Consider the following 20,975-nt stretch of genomic DNA (forward strand, 5'->3'; position numbering starts at 1 on the left):
GAACGGAGAGTGTCGGCCATTTAAAAAAGATCCAAGGAGACATGCGGGGAAAGGAGAGAATTTTTTTTTTTTTTAAAAAACATTTTCTTCTGGCTTGCTGCCTTCGCTGGCCATTATGGTAATGTGAGACCTCCGCTTCGCCGGTGTCACACATGTGTTTGCATTTAAATACACGTCTTTTTACTACCCGTCGCGGCCAGCTGCCTCGCACATAAACCCGACTCACCTGATTGGCGGCCATGGGCGAATTATTTTTCACCCACTCCTCCACGATCTTGACGACGGCGCGGAGGATTTTCGGATCGGGCGATTTCTCGATCAGCGAGGTGAGGATGACCTGGATGAAGTTCTTCCTCATCTCCACGCTCATGACCGAGAGGCGCGTCTTGACCAGGTCGAGACTCAGCATCACCAGCTCGCTGGTCACTGAGGGAGACGGAGAGACGGGAGTCGGCCGAGGATCTCCGTGCGGCTGGGAGACGCTAAACCACAACTGAGTCGGTTTATGGGGAGATTAGTGCGCCAATGACTGCGCACTTAAACGGCTGCCGGCTTCATTGAGCCTATCTGCGGGATCTGGCAGGTAAGCACCCCCCGTACAGGACTGAAGCAATAAAATCTGATAGCTGTTACATCCCCTGTTCTTTCCCCATATTCTCACTAAAGGATCCTGAGACGCACCTCGACAGTTTCCTACGTTCGCTGGGTTATAATTACACATGGATACCGATGACAGACAACCTACGAGTGGACAACCTCGGCCGACGCGGGATTTAAGTACTTCATTTAGGCTTATTAGATCAATGAGAAATGAAGGGTCTTTAGAGACAAAGGCCTGGCTGGTCGGAAAGCCCTCGGTCTTGGGGACCAAGACCATAACTGCTCCTAGTGGAGGGGAAATGTCTGCATTTCCCGATATAGTCATTAGGGGTCCATTTAAAGCTCCGATAGCATCTTCTAGCCATTACCTCCAGTCTGGAAAGTAGCAACAGGAATTATTTACCAGCTGACTACGGTGAACCTCGGCCCCAAAGCTGAAATGACTACCATAACTGTGATGAAAAAAAAAACAGAGGTTAAAGCGCGACGACTACTTTCTGTGGAAATCCAACCTGAGCCACCGTTCCTTCCGCTGAGGGAAGTCAAGAGGACAGACCGCGGCGAGATTCTGCATCAAGTTGGGCGATTCAAGCAGACAGCCAATCAGAACAGGGCGACCGGGCAGAGATGATTCTGTAAAGTGGCTCTTCCACCACAATGACAGCTATTGAATACGCAGCCGGGGCCATTGATATTACACTTTTGATAAATCCTTTGTATGGATCCGAGCACTGCGGAGATACCGGGAGCTACACGAGAATACCGAGCTCGCCGTTTGACTGTGCACGCGTGCGCGCCCGCCGCAATTTAACATCACACATAGCGGGGGCCTTGTTGGGGCCTCAGGCTGGGAAGTGCACGCTCACCGCACTTTTCTGTAACGTCGGCCAGCGAAATAGATCGGCTCGAGTGGCCGGTGTCGTCTGGCGCCCGCAGTCAGGTGCGTGTTTGCGATTGGACGGCGGCTCTGGCGCTGACAGGAGGGTTAAATAATATAGCCACATATCTGAATGTGTGTGTTCATTTCAAACTCAATGTGGGCCCACAACAGGCCACTATGTATATTTATGATATAGATGTTTTTTTTTTTTTTTTTTTACAGCTTATCATGCCAATCTTTCTCGGCTGGCGAGTATTAAGTTAGAATTCATCCGAATATCTCAAAGCCCCATTCAATTCTTCGTGTGTGTGTGTGTGCGCGCAGCCGTGTGCTGTTATTATTCACGCAGTCAAATAAACTGGACTTCTTCAAGTACCGGTGCTGGTCTCAGTGACGCCGGGGTTGGCCTGCTGGGGGCTCAGGTGCTCCCGCACCATCTTCTGCAGGGAACGCATGAAGACCGAGATGAGGCGATCGATGTAGCTGGCGTTGTAACTGCAGGCGGACTTCAGTATCATCAGCGTTCCTGGAAAAGGGGGGGGGGGGGGGGCAAAACAAACACAAGCATCAGAAATGACCCCCCCTAGGTGGAGTAAACTGACTGAAGCGCAGGGAGAACGAGTCCGCTCTTGTTTGGGCTCTTGTTTGAGCAAACACTTCTTTCTGCTGGTGGTCTAACCAAAGTTCCAGGGTGGTACGGAGGCAGGAGGCGCGTTTGAGTAATAACCCTCTGACGATGATCTTTTGGGGGGGGGACAAATGCTAAAATGTCACCCGCCCCAGCCAGAAGGATGCATTATATCTGCTGCCAGAAGGAAACCAAAGGCCCTTTATTGACCCCTGCTGCCATTCAGGGAGGCAGTACGTTATACCCTAAATACCTTTAGACTTGATAAGTTTTGATTACCTAGAGGGGATTGTACTGGGGATGCACGGCTTAAACACCCAAGGAATCCGAGACAATTGAAATGGTCCTGTTTTTAGAGCAAGCTTCGCAGTGAGCTCTTTAATAACCGCTCCGACATCTGCGCGCATAAAGGCGGTGTTCACCGAGCGAGGATGGCCAAAAGCAGCTATCCTTCCCCAGACAACCTTCCCCGAACCGCTGGACTGTGGCCTGGATTTAAACAGGCCAGATGTTAGCCCGAGCGGTGTGGCGCGGCGGCGCGCATGTTAACGGCCTGCGCGCCGCCTTCGTCGGTCTGTGTGACCGAGGGGCGACAAAAAAGTGGAAGTGTGAAAAATTCAACAGCTCTAAAAATTCAGAGCGAGGACTTACGGGGGGAAGTGATAAATAAAAATGGGAGAGCGCGAGAGCGGGTTCTCTTACCAAAGAGCTGAGTGGGGTTGGTGTTGCTTGTGGCTTTTTCATAGTTGGTTAGTCCTTCGTAGATGACCTTGCCCACAGCCGCATACAAACACTCCAGTTCCTCATATTTGGACGCAACCGATGATGTGCCTAGAAATGGCAGGAAGGGGAGGAGGAGGCGGAGAAGGAGCGACGGTTGATAAGGGAGCTGCAACAGAGGCCTCGCTTTGGGTCAGAATTGTTTGCCTTCTGCACCGGAGGCTTACCCGGCTCAGTGGGGAAGATGCTCATGAGGCGGGAGAGGAGAGAGTGGACGGCGCGCAGGACTTTAGTGTTGCCACAGGTCATGCACGTCGCAATGCCTCTCTGGAGAGGCTTAAAGTGGGCCAGGATGGCTTGGGACTGCAGTACCGTCAGCAGGAAGCAAAGGATCTCCAGTCCCGTGCAGATGTTTGAGATGTTGGCTTGCGCCGGCTGCTCCTGAAAAAGGGCGACGGGTATCATGTTTATCTATACGAACCCACAGCTGGACGATAATTCGGGAGAACATACATTAATTGTGCCAGTATTTACTCAGAACAAAATGCTGACAACTCTGAAATCAATAGTCTACACTCTACAGGCAGAGGGTATTTCTCACACTAAAGACCCAAGTCAAAGCGATTGCTACTAAACCAAAGATCAATGGCAGACACAGGGTCCTAATTTTGCTTAAATTGCAATGAGGGTTTACAAAGATGGCAGGGACAAGAGGATAATCTGGGAGAGGTTTGGAGCACTAATCTTGGCTAATGAACAAGGTGACTCTGTAATGAGGCTCGTGGTAGATATTAGGGTAGTATCGATTTTAGCGGCGCGTCAGGCGAAATGGAAGCTGTCACTGGAGGCACTCGGGTGGGGTGGAGGCAACACATCGCGTGCACCGCCCCCCCCCCCCCCCCCCCCCCGCATGTACTGCCTAGCCCCTGCCGTGCTAACACGATGAGATGATAAAAAGGTAATCCGGTTTAGGGCATTGTTCATTAACCTGAGTCTGCCTACCGGTCGGAGCGGGGCTGCTCCCACCGGGACGCAAACCGGTGTTCGTGTGTCTGAATAAGACCTGCAGAGGGCCTTGTTTGGGCGTCCGTCCCCGCGGGGTCTGCGAGTGGCTGTGCATGCAGGCAGACCGTTACAACCAATCCAGTGACCCCCCCCCCCCCCACTCCCCTACACTCCCAAAAAAAGGAGGAGGGGTACGTGACAATTGCTGGCATATAGTGATAACCTTGCCTGAACGGTTGCGCCGAATCAGACCAGAGAGATGAAAACAGACAGAGAGGAACGGCAGATAAGAAAGAGAGAGAGAGGGAGAGAGAGAGAGAGGGGGCAGGGATAAGAGTCTGAAAAGAAAAGAAGAAATGACAGAAGGAAGTGGTGGCAAGGGACTGGGGGGACAGGCAAGGAGAGATGCAGAGAGGCACAGTGGGATGATATGGAAGGCAAGGATGAGGAGGGATGGGGGGATTCAAAGAGAAGGCACAGGCCAACCCGGATAGACTCCTGTTATCTCGCCACTGTCATTATTTTGTCATTATGGCAGTTGGCGCCTCACTTCATGTAGTACTGATAACAGACAAAAGACTCAGAGGCGTTGGAGCAAACACTAAGTCAGAGCTTAAGCGAGGACAGGGAAACTTCCGCGGTTGCCGGGGAGGCAAACAGCTCAGGCACAGTGGTTATCCTTTACTGGAAGCTTGAAAATAACAGCCCCGAACATTTTCATTCAGACATGTTGGCCTGAAACACGAGTGACGACGTGCGGTACACTTCCATCAGCGAGTTCAGAATCATCAGCGATGTGCTCTTGTGCTCAAAGTGTTGTTTTTTTTTTTTTCCTGACAGCCCGGAGTACTTTAATGACAAAAATAAACCCGGCGGTTTCTGTGCATTGATGACTCCTTGGGAGACGTAAAAAGGCGAACGGAAAATGCGGCGGAAATGCTCGCGAACGAATCTTGCAAACCACCCGGTGGGGTCGCGAGATCCGAGCTTGTCACTCAGAGAGCGTAGACCGTCTTACCACTGTCGTGAGCAGCTTGTCAAACCACTGCAGCTTGAGCTCAGCACGGGGCCACATGTCAGGCCTGAGGGCCATCTTCATCAGGCTAACGCAGCGACGAGACAGCAGCTCCCCCGGGGACCCGGCCACATTGGTGGTGTCATTCACCTAAACGTAGGGGTGGGGGTGGGGGGGGGGAGACGAAGAGGAGGAAGGATATCATTTGGATCATTGTCGACGATGAGTCTTCATCTTCGATATCATAACCATGTCCAAACGGGGTAAAAAAAAAAAAAAAGAAAAACACTAGTCCAAACCCGACCATAACTGTCCCATTTGTTGTCATTTCATCCTCGGGGCTTGGATTTCAGGGGCCAGTTTGGAAACCATCGTTCAATCACGCCGCCCCGTTTGAGCCCGGCTGTTAATAGTGCAGCCCTGCCAGCTGGATGTGGCATAAACCGCGGGGTGGGTTATGGGATGTTTCTCTGGAACGGGTTTCTCCGCAGCGAGTGTTATTTTCGGCCGGGACGGTCGGGCGAGCAGTGAGACTGGCTCCCGGCGAGTGCGGTGGGGGGGTTACCTGGCACGCAATCCTGATCAGGAAGTTGACAACTGTGTCGGTATGCTGTTTCTCCACAGGTTTGGTGAGCATGGTTTCTGTTCCCGGCATGGTCTGGCTGCGGCCAAACACCTTCAGGGGCAAAAAAAAAAAAAAATTTGGTGACACATACTGAATGGAAGGAAAAAAAAATTACAATCATATTCAGAATTTAGGAAACTGGACGGACTTAGGGGGGAAAATGTTTGAAGACTCATAAGTCGAGGGCTTCGTGTACACTGCCGGTGGACGGAGGCGGCAGAGGTAAGCTTCTCATTATTCGACCAACATTCAAAGCAATTCCACCTCGGGCTGCGATTAGACATTTGTTATTACAAAGATGTGTCATTTTTGCCCCTTAATTATTATGGGAATTTTAAACACAGCATCAGGACGTAGCTGGACGTTATGGGACCGCCATTCATGGTAAGAAAGAATTGTTTCAGAAAGACAAGCTCACGAATTGTGGAATTCATCACGGATGATGACATTTTTGGTGGAATTTCGTCTCGGCGGTTTCAGAACAGGGAACCGACTATTCTGGGATTCCGGAGGCATGTGAAAAGACTGCTCCGTATGAAACGGAGCGCCGGTGGTAAAATAATCAGATCCTGAGCCGACACTTCTTGACACGGGGCGTCTCCTTGCGTTTCAGACAGCAGAAACAACAGATCACAGCAGGATTCAAGATGAAGCGGATGTGGAGCAGCACTGCTGGAAGGCAGAGAAGCTGCTGCTTCTGCTGCAGCAGCAGCGCTGCTGTCACCTCCCGTTGGTAATGTTTGTCCCAGAAAGATGTGAAAAGCGTCTTGAGACTTGCTCTGCCGTCAGGTGAGAGCTCTTTCCTTTTGGACGATGTGTCCAAATATTAACAGGGTGTAATTAAATATGCTCCGTATTCTAAGTGTCACTGGGAGCGCGCTCTGCGCCGACACGGGAGCCCGGTAATAAGATCTCACCGTCGACGCGGCGCTCGCTGCCGTCCGGAACCTCTTGACATCCTGTCCGGCGGCGGCGGCGGTCTCGGCAGGCAGGCCCCTCTTCACCGCCCCCGCGCTGGTCCCCTCGCCGCCGGCCCCCACCTCCGCCTCGGACTCGGGCTGCCAAGGCGAGACAGGGCCGGGGAGAAGCAGGACGGTGAGACTGTGACTCATGGCCGTTTGCGGAATATGCATGAGAAATTTCAATTTCAATCTCCCTCCCCCTGAAACCGATTTCCCGTCTCGGAGACAGCTGGCACTGATTGGTTTGCGGCGTTCCGGTATAAAACGCACTCGGTGACGTGGTCCGATTGTGTATCGACATCATCTCTACCCCGCGGTTAGAAGTAACCAGATGGGAAAATATACCGATAGCAGCCTGTCACTTATATCAGTATTGATTTCCATTTTGGCAAATAGGTGTTTTTCTTACAAACGGCGCCAGCAACGCTCGGCATCTGATTTGCGGGGTATCCGCTCTGAGAATCTCGTACTGGTTGGATTCCGTCGATGCCTCGAAGCCTTGGTGTAGGTCGGACGTACCGTTTTCCCCGGTTAAAGATCGTCTCCGTAAAGATGGCGCGCTTCTAGGCCGCTCCCGCGACATACCTGCTGGTCTTTGATTCTCTGCAGCTCCCACTTGATGACCACCTCGGCCAGGTCCACCGCCAGCTTCCGCTGCTCGATGGTCACGCTCGGGGTGAAGCCCAGCCGCTGCATCGCGCTGATCATGTGCTGCACCAGGTGGTGGCGCACGGGATAGTACACCTGAGGAAGCGCCGCGTGAAAAAAAAAAAGACGCAAGTAGTTAAGACGACAAACATGGCACTCAGAAGTACGTCTGGTTGGTATTCGGAGCGAGGCGGCTTGGAACGGGACACTGCTGTTCTTTTCTTTTTCCCCCCACGGAGGCGATTGGCGGGTGCCACCGCTGCAATTTAAACTGATGGGAGGGAATTCACCGGCAGCGAAAGCCGGAGCGGTTGAGCGGACGACTGAGCAGAACATTCAGAACTCACGCCATCAGCAGAAAATTGACACCGCCAGTCTGGAACCGCTACGAGTCCCCGGTTGCATTTTGGACATTTCGAAAAACTTAAACCTCTGGTCCACGATGAAAGATACAATGAAGAGAGAGAAAATATGATTTTTTTTTTTTTTTTTTTAAGTATCAGTATATATCACATCTCTGTGACCAGATATGTAAAATAAACAGATTATTTACTACTTATATGCAGTTTTTTATAAAACGTATAAAACTCACAATAAAAATAGGATAATGACCCTTTATTATTTCAACTATTTACTTAAATTTATAGCATAAACATTTCTAAAGTAGAATAAAAAACAGCTTTTCTTAATAATCATAAGACTGAAATGATGTATATTTTAAGAAGTATTCGGAATATACCACAGACCGTGGGTTCGGGAGGTTAGAAATTTTGGGGAGCCTTTCCAGTCTTGGACACTTGCTGATTTTTGTTTGGCAAATGAGAATGTTTGGTAATGTGAAATGCTCAACACATCAGCGTCGAAATTAAGCCGCTGTCGACTGAGCACTCCGGGGAACTGACCCGCAACCCTTTTATGACATCGACCTCATTTTGCTGCCATCGCACGCGTGGTGTTTACGAGAAAATAGCGCCATCGAAAGGGTTTTCATGCACTGCCGACGCTTCGGTCCGGCTCCGCGGGATGACGTGCCGACAGCACGCGCTGGGTTTAAAAACAGGATGCGCGATTGCGCCGTGACGCCGAGTCAGAAATCGCAGTCCCGCTTAGTTTCAAGGACGTCGCACGCAGCCCCGGCGCCGCGGTCCCTCTCGGGCATCACGCTCGAGAGTCACTTGGCTTCATCGCGAACTGAATTGGGACCCTCAAACGCACAGACAAAAGAGCAAAAGATGAGATGTCTATCTGAGAGCTGCTGCTGGTGTCAAAGAATATTAAAGCTTCTCACTTTGCGGGTAATTATAGTGGATAGAGGCAGGGCTTCACAGCCCTTTAATGACAGAGTAGCTAAGCCTTGTCCATCATGCGTGCACACACAAACACACACACACACACACACACAGTCTTTCTTTCTTTATCAAACACTGTAACACACACACACACACACACACCAAGTCTCTCCTCTGTCTGTCATTATCTCCTCCCCAGTGTAATTATGCTGATGTGATTACATTAGATTAGTCATCTGGCCCAGCGAGAGTAACCTGTCAGTGAGATGGAGAGGGGGAACCGGGGAAAATGTCAGTCTTCAGCTCAAGACATCGTTGCACTCTGACTGGCAAAGTGCTCCGAGTGTCTTCGGAGTTGAGGGAGGAATGCAAACATGGCAGGCCGATGAGCCTTCGACCCTACCGGCCAGCGTGAAGGGTGTGTATCAAAAAAAACTGGTTCCGGCCAGTAACAATTGTGTGGAAGTATCGCTGCTGCTGGTCGAACTCAATGATTATTTGGCTAAATAAGATAATTTTTCTGTTCACAACGTCGGGGGTGTCTTCTGAAGCTGTTACGGACGATTTCTTAAAATGGGAAAGAAGTGACCTTAAGTGATTTGATCTCAGTCTGACTGAACCAGCGGTCATTATCCAAATTAGAAAAAAAAAAAAAAAAACATATTAGAAATATTTTTTAATTGCCACAAATCTTTCAAGTAATAGCAAAAGCAATTTCATATAATTAGATTTTTTTCTTTTTTTGAAAACTTGCATGTAATTTGAATTAATAGCAATATGAAAGATGAAGAAAAATAAAAGCTTCATGCCGTCCCCCCCGACAATTTGCTTGTCAACGTGCTAGTTTTTACTTTCTTGCTAATTTGCAAACCACTAATTTGAATTTTTCTCTTAATTTTTTTTTTTTTTGCGAGCCTGGAGTCATTTCTTGCTGGTTTATAATTAATATCTTACTGCATTGCTTTTAAAATGCACTTATAATGATGGAAATTTTTCCCATTATTTTGAAAACAATCAAATAAATTTGCAGAGGTAGACCAAAAAAAAAAAAAAAAAAAAGGCCATAAATCTAATCTTTTAAACCCGAGCGGTCTGTGCCAAACTTTAAAAAAACAAGTAAGTCCACAATTCAGTCAAACAGCTCAATGCCGGTCGATAAACACACCCTCTCACATCTTGTGCCAGTGGTCTAACTTGCCTGACAAATAGATGACAAATAACAGAGAGCTTCGAAAACCGGATGACACACACTTGGTCAATTGTGGCAAATCGGCGGGCTGACACAGACACACACACACCATGATTATTATATGTTGCAGGGACAAGAGTGGGTTTGCTCTGTGGCTCACCCGTGAGTCAACATCCCCGGAAAACGGCGACCGGCGATGGGACGACAGGGAGGTCCGAGCGACTGACCGGCCCTTTTTTTTTGTTTTTTCCCGGTGCGGCTTTGCGCGCCTTTGGCAGCGACTCACCCTGAAGTGCTGCACGATGAGGTGCAGGATGTGGACCAGCTGCGGCACAGTGTGCCCCTCCTCCACGATGATTTTGCGGGTCCAGTGAGTCAGCATCTGGTGGCCGTCCTCCATGCGAGCCGGCACAGCTGGGGTGAGGATCGCCATGGCCTGGCGGACAATGGCCCGGGCCTCCATGGTGTGGGCTTTCAGTAGACTGTGGAACACCTATGGGACACACACACCGTGTCTATTGCAGTACCATTTATTACACCGGTGTTACGCGCGAGACGACAATCTACTCCTTTCGTCAAACCAACACGGACTTTCTTCCATTAACCCCTGGACGCGCTTATGGCACGTCCACATACACTGCTCAAAAAAATAAAGGGAACACTTGAACAACACAATGTAACTCCAAGTCAATCACACTTCTGTGAAATCATAGTGTCCACTCAGGAAGCAACACAGATTCATTTTGACTTGTTTTAAGGACATTACATCAAAGTTGGATCAGCCTGGAGTTTGTTTTTACACTTTAATTTGGAGTGTGATTCCTAATCCAGACCTCCATGGGTTGATACAATTGATTTCCATTGATCATTTTTGTGTGATTTTGTTGTCAGCACATTCAACTGTGTAAAGAGCAAAGTATTTCATAAGAATATTTCATTCATTTGGATCTAGGATGTGTTTTTTAAGTGTTCCCTTTATTTTTTTGAGCAGTGTATATCAAGCAGTCCATTGCATTTAGATACGAGTGATCTTGGTCCTTTGCTGGCTAACATAAAACACAAAGACCCGCTATCCTCTGCAACGGTCCGAGTCCAACCCAGCTCCCTCAATTTTCATCTCCGTGATCGTTTCTCCCTCCTCACCTGCAGGACGATCTTCTTGTGAATGGCAAACTTGGCGATGATGTGGGCCAGAAGCAAGTGGCCACTGTATTTACAGGCCGGGTCCACGCAGGCTTTGGGGAGCAGACACGGCCAGGCGAAGGTCATCAGGCGCCGCAGCTTGCTGTTGCGCGACTTGTTGTTGTCGTGGATGTGGTGAGGCGCGTGCTCCACCAACAGGGTGGAGAACTGCAGCAGGCAAATCCGCAGAGAGTCCAACAGGTCGGCCTGCTTCTCAGGGTCCAGAACCTTGGACAGGGATGGAGGGCGGATGTTAAAAGGGGCAACATTTGTTTTGGTTTGAAACGATGACTCTTCCCGAATAGTGTCGTCCGACATCTGGAAATCCATTTGCGGTGAATGTTATGATCATTTGAATGTCATGTTGAAGAAGTAAAATCAAGAAATACTATCGAAGTATTACAACAATCATCCGTTGGTTCCAGACAATATGTTTCAGTTAGAAAGGCGTACCGGATTCGTAAAACAAATAAATGAATCCCGGCGCACATTTAGTGATTCGAGGTCCACTTCTGCAAAATCCTGCATTACTTTTGGTGGTATTTTGGTGAGTTTCATTTCATGCCTGCCTATGAACAACTTAATTGGCACCACTTTTACAGCTTTTAGGTGCTTTTGCAGATTTGTAAAGTTGAAAGTCATTTCACCGTGGCATTTTCCATATATTTTCACAGCAGAACAGACATAATAAACTGAATTTATCCCTCCAGAATGACGGCACACATCAGAGGACCACGCTTCTCCGTTGTGTGAGACCTTGTGGCGTTGTAATTACAAGCGCTGGTTTGTAGGAGATAGGAATCTTGCATTTAAAGCCTTATTTGAATAAATAAAAATATTACCCGGTAATGAATTAATGAATTAGGCTTTCTGAGGCGGCACAGTGAAAGTCTGACGGACGTTTTTGCTCCAACATGACATTCTCATGACAAGACCATAGAGCGGCTATTAGCGGCCATTAGGACCGGTGTTTGTCCGCGATGAGATCTGCCGCGGCGCAAAACAAACACGCTGACCTTTAGCACGGTCACATTGTGGCATTTACGCCGGGACTTATCGCCCGGCCTGAAGGAAGCGTGATGGAGAGCGTCCGGCGGGGTTGTCGGGGAGGAGAAATAAAGACAGATGGAAGACGAAAAGGGGAGGAATGATGCAATTAAGCGTTCAATTAATGCGCGGAGTCCGGGGTGAGAGTCGGACCGGGCTGAGTGAGACGTCGCGTTTGTGATGATGACAGATGTGCCGGGCTGATAAGACGTTATGAGAGGAAATGCGGCAGGTAATGAAATGGGAGAAACAGATAGCGATGAAGCCGTTGAGTAATGAACGGCGGAGGAGTGGGAGGGACGTACCTTGGTGATGAAGACACTGGTGATGCTTTCGGGGTTGTCCCCCTCGGGGTTCGGCGGCCCCAGCAGCTGCTCGCCTTCCCCCTTCTCAAAACTGTACAGGAAGGCTGGATTCAGGATGTGCTGCAACACCTTCGAAGCAAGGAGGGACCGGAAAGCGCTTTTCAGTCCACGGCCTTCTGAACTTCGGCGTTTCTTACGCGACGGTCAGAAAAAAAAAAGACGGGTTAAATCACAGAGAGTGCTCTTTGAAAAAGTTAGGGGACACGCCGTTCCCTGTGGCTAAATAGCGGGATGAATTAGCGATCTATTCCAAGTTAAATGCTAAAATTGTTGGGAAAATGGCCCTTTTAGAAAAGGGAAAATACAATACACCGGCTAAAAAAAAAAAAAAATATTCCGAGCACAAGCAGACAAGAGGCAAATGTGAATCATGATAATTATAAAACAGAGCGACATCAACAGCGGAGAACTATTCACCATCCAACAAAGGTGTTTCACCTCAACGTAAGGACTCTATCTCATCGCGCTGGACCGAAACACGGCTTCTTTCATGACTTTTACCGTCTGGAACGAAGGGACAAAACAGAGTCTGTGTGGCTGTTCGGCAGCATTTAAATAAATAAACAGATAAGATAGCAGACGGCTGAGTCCCAAATGTATTATGTTCACGAGCCTGTTATGGACAGACTGACGAGCCGATAACGGTTTCTCAGTCCGGTGCCGTCGCCGGGCAAGGAGCCCTAAAAAGTCCAAAACAATCATACGCGACCTGGCTCACGGTGGTTTTGGTAACGGATCGGAGACAAAGCCGCGATTAGCTTATAAAATGCAGAATAACCCGACCGCGGTGCAGCTTACAGCTACATTTATTAAGGAAGCTGCTATCTGTTAATGAGCTCTCCCGTTCGATCCATCATTGAGGAGGACGGGGAAGCGCGGTGAAGAACGAGCTGCGGCAGCATATGTTCCAGCTCCTCCGTTAGCTCATTACTCACACGCACGCCCCGCACAATGTTCACGTATGCTTGAGAGATTCGCACACGCTTGCAGAAACACACGGACTCCTAAATGAAGACACAGGGAAAAAGCATGGAACACCAGTCTGTTCCTCAGTCTCATCTGTTCCTATTAAGTTTCTCCGACATCAATCAGTGTTCCGGCGTGGCATATTTCAGTACCGCCGGCAGACGATGTCCGCCGGCGGGCCGCGTGTTTGCCGGCGATAGCGACCGCACACCAAACATCGTGCCAGTTAAGCTAGATATTGTTCAACAGGTGACGTTCGTCAAATTAAAGCGCCACTTTCTTTCGGCGTGATCGAAAAAAAAACAAAAAGTGGGAGGCGATGAGGGCAAGCGGAGAGCCTGATCCTCCTGGACACTCTTTTATGAAGCATAAAATAGTCTTGAAAGTGCTGAGAAGAGGCTAATTTTCGTCTGTGCTGCAGGTACTGGTGATTTGTCTGGTTCTGTTCTATTGTATGGAAATGTAAGGCATGGAGAAACGCCAAAGGTAAACACGCAGATACACTGTTTACATCCACAGTACAAGAGACAACTATTCATATCCAGATAAATGCTGGCAAAAGGGTTTACAGGAACCTGGCTCTGCATCACATGTGTCCTCACCAGACAATATAGAATAAAAGCAATTAAAAAACAAACAAACAAAACAAAAAAATCAAATTCTCTGATACTTTTTGTTAATTATCTTGCAAGTACCATCATTTCTGGACTATAAGCCCCACATGCTTTGAACACTGCAGCTTAAACAATGATGTGGCTAGTTTATGGATTTTTGGTGGGCTAAGGAGCTTAATGCCGCCAAAATATTTAGCCTCGTCACATCAGACCAATGAAATTACCGTGAAATTCTGAGGCTGTTCAATTGCGACACTGAAGGAAACCACTTTAAATGTTTTAGTGCACAGGAGGAAGACCAAGATAGCCATCAGCTGGAGCCGGACAAAGCGGGGATAGAAAATGGATGGATGGATGGACTTTTCCTTGTGATATGTATTATTAATCTGTTCTTGCCAGCCATGTTCCAGGCACTGTTTGGGGAAAAAAAAAGCATTTCCAGTATGTATTTGTGGATGTTACCGGTATGTATTTAATTCAAAGTTTAAAAAAAAAAATCTGTGTAAATATCTCATGTTACAACATGGAGACCTGGGGCTTATAGACAAGTATGGCCTATATATACAGTGTATATTTGTGTTGTTATTTTTAGCTGGTGTGGTTTATAATCAGCTGCGCTCAATAGTCCAGAAATACTTCATAAATGTGAACTTTCCAAATAGGGCTTCTATAGTCATTTCCTTTCAATTGTTATATTATTGGTGTGACAGTGGCAGAAATAGCAATAACGTCACCAACTATTTTTATACCGTGATACATATTATATGCATTTATTAGGATATTGCAGGAAGTTTCAATCCCATCGCTTGAATGTACGCTGTTGTCTTTCCAACCAGCACATCCTGAGAAAAAAACACGTATGCAAAAACCTCCAGATTAATGCTGCACTTTGATCACCATGTGATGCGGGCGAAGTGCGCGGCGTACGAAACCCCGCATTGTGTGCCGTGCCGGGAAAAGCGACGGAGCGCTCCGGCAGAATGCGAAACAGCCACCGTGCTTCGTCAATTTCGCATCCTTATTTGTTTGCACCAAATGCGTTCCGCGAATAGACGCTTTTGAATCGGGAAAAACAGCACACTGGCATTTTTCTCCCCCCCTACCCGCAAGAAGTGTTTGGACGAAACAAAAGAAAGTACGGCGGCAGCATGAGGTCAGTCCGCGCTATCACAGATGATTCATTGCATCTGTCCCACACCGTCTCTCTCCCTCTTAAACGCTGCTCTCTGAGTTTTACTCATAGGGAAATATTCTCGCCGAGGCTCGCCGTGCTTCACAACAACCAATCTAACACCCCGGCACACTGAGAACAACACACACCTAGATGTGATAATTTGCTTCCTGGAAGATGCTTAAGGCAATTAATTAAATGTCAGTGGAGGTACCACCAGCGCGCGTTCTCTTGCTCACGACCCGGGATGATACACACCCATACACACGGACGCGCGTCATTCTTTGCAGTACGCGCGGCGAGCATCTGCTACACACACCACCCACGCGACAATTAGGGGGAAATGACAATATGCGCGCGAAAATCTGCCCTGCGGCGCCGGAGTCGGAATGCAAAGGATGTCCCCCCTCCTGTTTTTGGTAAGTTTGCGACATTAAGTGAAGTCCGCCGCGAGGGGCAGGCGTGGAATCATAAAATGCCGCTCTACGTCCTTGGAAATGGAATCGGAGTCCCAAGTCTGTGTGTGTGTGTGTGTGTGTGCGCACGGTCGTGTCTGTTCTCGCTGCAGAAGCCATTTGGCCATGTGCTCTAGTGTGCCAGGACAGGCTCTCCCCACTGAGTCGTTTGTACTTAACAACAGTGCTGTTGCGCCTTTGTGCCAGTTACAGCCGTGTGTATGTGCGCGCACGCTAGCGGGAGCGTGAGCTTAATTAAAAAGCAGCCAAAATGATTGTAATGCTTGCAGCAGCAGGTCAGGTACAGAGTACAGAGTCATTCATCTGTGAGCCTCTGAGGGTCTTGATCCAGACAGAATGACCTCCCTGACTCCATCAAAGAACTTCTGCTGCGAAACACATCATCCATAAAAGTCACACAAATCACACCCCGAAATGCTTGCATTCCCTCTATTAAGGGAACAAAGAAGGCGAGCTGGGGTGTCATACAGTGCATTTTCCGTCCCCCCATTAGTAGATTATTCAGCCAGCAAGACAGCGCTTGGGAAAAAAAAAAAAAAAAAAACATTTTTCAAGCTTGGGGCGAGCCAGAGTAGTTGGAGTCTACTCTCCCTTAATGAGAACATTTAGCCAATTACGGTGTTTTCCCAGGATTCATCAGATGAAAAAAAAAAAAGGCATAATTGTTGTGCAAATAAACATCAGGGAAGTCAAGACATTTTGGCACGTATTTTAAAAACAGACACTATATCCCTCAATTCCGTTTCGATCCGCCATCACGCATCCCTTGTTTTAAATTGGGTTCTCACTAAAACCCGCTGTCTGATTGCGTGTCGGGGCTCTTGAATTGCGTCCGCCGCACGTACCTTAGCTTTGAGCTCGTCGTTGAAGTGCGGGTCATTGAAATCCACGAAGCGGAAGAACAGGACTCGTTTCTGGGCGATGGAGTAGTTCCTGGGAATCTCCTCCTCCATGTACTCCTTCAGGAAGGTCATGTTGCACAGGAAGCGGCCGGTAAACGCCCGCAGCAGCTGGAACAGCAACTCGATGTCGGAGTAGTTGCGCCTTTTGAGGAGACGGGACGATCACGCGTGCGCCGAGAACCTCTCATTGGACCGATGAATAAACGCGGTTGGGGAACTGAAAGTGCGACGTACTTGCAGTAGCTGAGGAGACAGTAGGCCAGCAGCTTGGGCTCCTTCCAGTTGGTGGCGGCCATGTTGTCCTTGCGATGTCTCTCCTGAAAGGCCTCGCTGACCCAGACCCTACGGAGCTGGCTCACCAGGTGGTGCTGCCCCGCCAGCCAGCCTTCGTCGTTCTTCACTATGATGCTGATGATCTGCGCAGACACCGCGCGGGGGAATTGAAACGCCGAGCTTCGCGAGAGAACAGCGGGGGAGCGCGTCGGCGGGATAAATCGACGGCACCTTGATGGCTTGGAACTGCAGGTCCAGCCTGGCGGTGGTGGTGGAGGGGGAGCCCGGGCGGACGGTGGCGGCGGTGCCGGCGGGGACCAGCAAGGTGACGAAGCGGTTGGGATTGGAGGCCAGCACGTCTCTGAGGGGCTTGGCGTCTTTGTGCTTCAAGAAGCTCTGCATTGCAACACAAAGACGGGGCGGTCAGTGGAAATCCAAAAGGCGGGTGACGGCGGCGTTTCGCCGCACCGGGTCAGCAGCTGCGACGGCGCAGTTAAAAGAAACATGAAACCGATGATTGGAAATTTGTATGAGGAGCGATAGGTTTCAATTTGCCGTTAACAGGATCATAGGGGCTGGAAACAACCAATATATCCCTAATTACGTCCCATTACGGAGGAAGCCAAACAATAAGTGCAGTTTTAATGGCGAACGTGTCGTGAAAAGACAGAAGGGAATCTGACCATGAACATGCGGCTCCACTGGGGATCGTTGAGCGTCGCCTCCATCATGAACAGCTCCACTGTCTGGGACGGGTGTCGTGTCAAGAACTTGATCAAGGGCTCCCTGAAGGGGCTGCCGGCCTGCCGCCAAAAGGTAAGGTGAGGGGAGCGGGAGGATGAGGAGCAATCGGCGGGAAGGACTTTTTTAGCGAACCGAATGCAACGACGCGTAACGAGGAATTGTAGATCGGACAGGGTGAGGCGGGAAACCCCCGGACAGCGAGTTACTTCAATTATCAATCCGGCAACTGTAAATGGTTTTCATCATTTTTTTTTTTTTTTTTTAGCTCAAATTTTGTATTAGAGGTACAAACTGATTCCCAAACACACACGATTTTCATTTTCCATGTTTGGAAGCAATTATGGCCAATCCCCTTAAGAATTTTTTCATACATGTATATATATCTAGATATATAATTACTTGGGCAATGCTTTCTTAGTTGTCTTGCTAAAGTGCTACTGATTTTGATACAATTTCTTGCAGATTTAAAAAGGAAATTCCAGTTCAATTACCCTCCAATGTATTTGGATGATTTCTTGCTGCTGCTATGAGTTGTTGATTTTAAGGTAATTTCTCACTAAATCCAAACAGATTGGCTTTTTCCTAATAATTTTGCTGGCAAATTGGGAGAGGGGAAAAAAAAAACCAAGCAAAACACGGTGCGCAAATAATCCGAAACGATCACGACAATCATTTATGAGTTCATTTAAACCAAAACTATCAAAAAAAGCAATTATGTTAAAACCTTTGTACACTCTCTCCCAAAACTACAATAAAAAGAGTCGCTAAAAAGTCTATTTGAGTTCTGCTTTGGGGACGCAAACTGCTCTTAAAGGTTCACGCTGTCCTGTCGCAAAGTCCTATGTGGCTGCAGAGCGGAGTGTGTGTCCCACCTCGATGAGCATGGCCCGCTCCGTCTTCATGACCACCTCCAGCAGAGGTTTGACCAGCGTCTGAGGCGCGGCGGGGATGAGGTGGAAGAGGTTAATGATGGCCGAGCAGATCTTCATCTCCTGAAGGAAGAGTCGGGGGGAGAGAGACAGGAGGGCAGAAGGGGTGAGTTCAGAGTCTCGGGAAAACGCCCGTTTGCAGATACAGACGTCTCCTCTGACAGATTGCCTTGATGGACAGCCACTGTGAAGAGGCGAGGACGGATTTTTAGTCACACTGAAAATGCAATCGGCATTAAGAAAACAACTTCCACCGGGGGGGGAAAAAAAAATAGGACAATCACGGGACTTCTTGGGTTTCAAACCCGCGGGGCAGAAACAAATTAAGGGAACCATGTGCGGGATTATTTGAATACACCTTGTGTTACATGGAGGCTGGGGGATGCAAAAGTCAGCTGGGCAAAGCAAGGTATTAGACACTTGGGTCAAAATGTGAGGTTAGAGCAAGGCTGATATGATGGTAACGTTCCTGAGGACAGCCACAGACACACGGACACAGAGAGACGGGAGAACTCCACCAGCACCACGGTCACAACATCGCTTCAATCCACCAGCATCACATTTGCTCTACTGGGACGGGGGGAGGGGGTTCAGTCAAAGTACAGAGTCACCAACAGGGGGCGCCATACCGGGTCACATCTCACCTCAACGCCCTCCAACGCAGGCTGTGCCGGAACGGGAGACAATGATCAGAGTCAGCAGAGCAGCATGTGTGCATTTGTGTGTGTGTGTGTGTGTGTGTTTGTTTGTTCCACGTGGAGGGTGAGCAGATAAGACGGGACGATAAGGAAGCGAACGGGCACCTTTAGGGGGGTCACCTCGGGAACGCCTCCTTTTTCCTCTGCAGTGAGGCTTGATTGAGGGTCAGAATTCACCACAATCATGTATTTTTTGTGCGTGACGATATCGAGATAACTTCTTTTTGTCTCCCGCAGGAATTAATAATATGGGGGCTATTCATTAAGAGGGAAAAAAAAACGGCCTTTTTGATTAGATTATGCACCCGCACATACACACAAGCGAAAGAATTCAGCACGACAAAAAAAAAAAAAAAAAACAGAATAGAAAAAGTACCTAATTACCTCAAAACCGAAAAGAAATTCCCTTCAGATTAGCAGATTATCACATAGAGACATGATGGAATCATCGGTGGGGAATAAAGAAGAGTGAGTGTTGGTGCAAGTGTGGCGCCGGGCACCGAGGCCTCCCACGGACCAGCGCCCGGCCCTGTGGGAGAATGTCCGTTTAAAAGCAAAGCACCCGCTCCTCAGAAGTCCATTCTGAATCCTCCCTCTCGAATGACCTAATCATCCGTCCTTTTTTTTTTTTTCCCCATGATTCTATCTATATCAGGCCGGGCTAATTGACCAGACGACCCCGGCTTCTTTGTCACCGGCAGCCTCACTGTCAACAGGCACGGAGCGATGGAGTCGGGAGGGGGGGGGGGCAAAGACAAAGGGCTAATTTGCATCTAATTAATCCTCACCATTCAGAGATCAGGGAAGATGATCGCTCAGAGAGGGGAGAAAAAAAAAAATATGTATGGCTCATTTTCTATGGGTGATGTTGCTGTTCATCCCACCGCCCCCCAGTTTCTTTCTCACCTTTTCTCTGCCTTTACAAGGTTATCTGTCGAGGAGATAATGAGGAGACGCAGCGCCGGACCCACCGCCGCCTGCCTGGCGCCTAATTAATCATTGATTGTAATATGGCCACTCGCAACCCATCTGGGAGGAGCCCACGCCGAGGATGCCTTGACTACATGTGACGATGGCTTTGTGTGTTCAAGAGGCCATTTTTTCCGTGCCCTCAGTGATTGCTGTTTGCTTTAGATGGGGAAGATAACCTCAGCGGCGGGGGGAAAAAAAAAGGGGGTCCGTCAGCATGCAGCTGGGACGTGAAGGACTTGGGCTTTCGGGTCGGTAAGGAATTCTCCGGAGTGGGGTGTGTGGGTGGGTCTCCGAGCGAGTGTACTCACACTGCCGTCGCTGCGCTGGCCTCCCTTGTGTGTGATCACAACGACCTCCATCCACTTCCGCAGGTGTTGCTGGGAGAGACAGAAGGTAGATAGACACAGTGGCAGACAGGATTATTATCATTATTATTATTATCATTATTACAGAATGATTGATGTTTTATTCTGAGGCTGAATGAGATATCCCTGTATATCAAATACATCCAAATGACACTGCATCTTGTATTTCATTTTTGAAAATTGCTTGCTAATTTGACCTTGTTCTGCCAGACAGGTTTTATTGCTTGTTTTTTTCCAAATCAATAGGAAGATTTGAGTGAACCGACGATTGACTTCGATGATAAAGCAAACCCGTATAGTTCGAAGCTTCGTCTCCTGAGAAGTAGCTCAGAGTGAGACGTCTCACTTTTCCCCCAATCTTCCGACTGCACAGGAGCGCTAGTGACCATGAACTGGGAAACGGCGATAGCGTGGGGGCTAACGCGACACAAACGCTCCAAGTTTGGGAACATTTTGTGTTACACGATCAAGAAATGTTATCGCTGATTGCAACTCTTGAGCATTTAATGGTTCGTTTAACAAACTTTGTCAGGCGCTGTATGTGTTATGCATAAAATGCACTTTTTCTTAAGGGAATGACAAGCATTTTGTAGCCACTTGAATTTTTTTCTTTTTTTTTTTTTTCCAACTTTGTTCCCAAAAGAATTATGTAAAGTTGTGAAAAAGAAAATGTGCTTTATTGCTGCAATAGACATAAATAAGAGCATGTT

General features: G+C 48.4%; 1 protein-coding gene across 1 annotated transcript in view; it reads right to left on the bottom strand.

Moving 5' to 3' along the window:
- The window catches only part of trrap (transformation/transcription domain-associated protein), a 78,673-nt gene that overhangs the window by 39,638 nt on the left and 18,060 nt on the right, over positions 1-20,975 (bottom strand). Inside the window, exons 21-38 of the mRNA XM_086140246.1 lie at positions 20,209-20,277; positions 18,875-18,895; positions 18,174-18,293; positions 17,241-17,360; positions 16,789-16,953; positions 16,519-16,700; positions 16,228-16,426; positions 12,096-12,224; positions 10,705-10,971; positions 9,848-10,054; positions 7,021-7,179; positions 6,391-6,531; positions 5,414-5,524; positions 4,852-4,998; positions 3,056-3,269; positions 2,811-2,939; positions 1,857-2,006; positions 227-426 (exon numbers count right to left, since the gene is read on the bottom strand). Of these exons, the coding sequence (XP_085996372.1) occupies positions 227-426; positions 1,857-2,006; positions 2,811-2,939; positions 3,056-3,269; positions 4,852-4,998; positions 5,414-5,524; positions 6,391-6,531; positions 7,021-7,179; positions 9,848-10,054; positions 10,705-10,971; positions 12,096-12,224; positions 16,228-16,426; positions 16,519-16,700; positions 16,789-16,953; positions 17,241-17,360; positions 18,174-18,293; positions 18,875-18,895; positions 20,209-20,277 (2,730 nt within the window). The remainder of the gene's footprint in view (positions 1-226; positions 427-1,856; positions 2,007-2,810; positions 2,940-3,055; positions 3,270-4,851; positions 4,999-5,413; positions 5,525-6,390; positions 6,532-7,020; positions 7,180-9,847; positions 10,055-10,704; positions 10,972-12,095; positions 12,225-16,227; positions 16,427-16,518; positions 16,701-16,788; positions 16,954-17,240; positions 17,361-18,173; positions 18,294-18,874; positions 18,896-20,208; positions 20,278-20,975) is intronic.

The sequence above is a fragment of the Fistularia commersonii genome, chromosome 33 (genome assembly GCF_037954325.1).
Source record: "Fistularia commersonii isolate RoL2024-O1a breed Wild chromosome 33, RoL_Fcom_v1.0, whole genome shotgun sequence".
Classification (NCBI taxonomy): domain Eukaryota; kingdom Metazoa; phylum Chordata; class Actinopteri; order Syngnathiformes; family Fistulariidae; genus Fistularia; species Fistularia commersonii.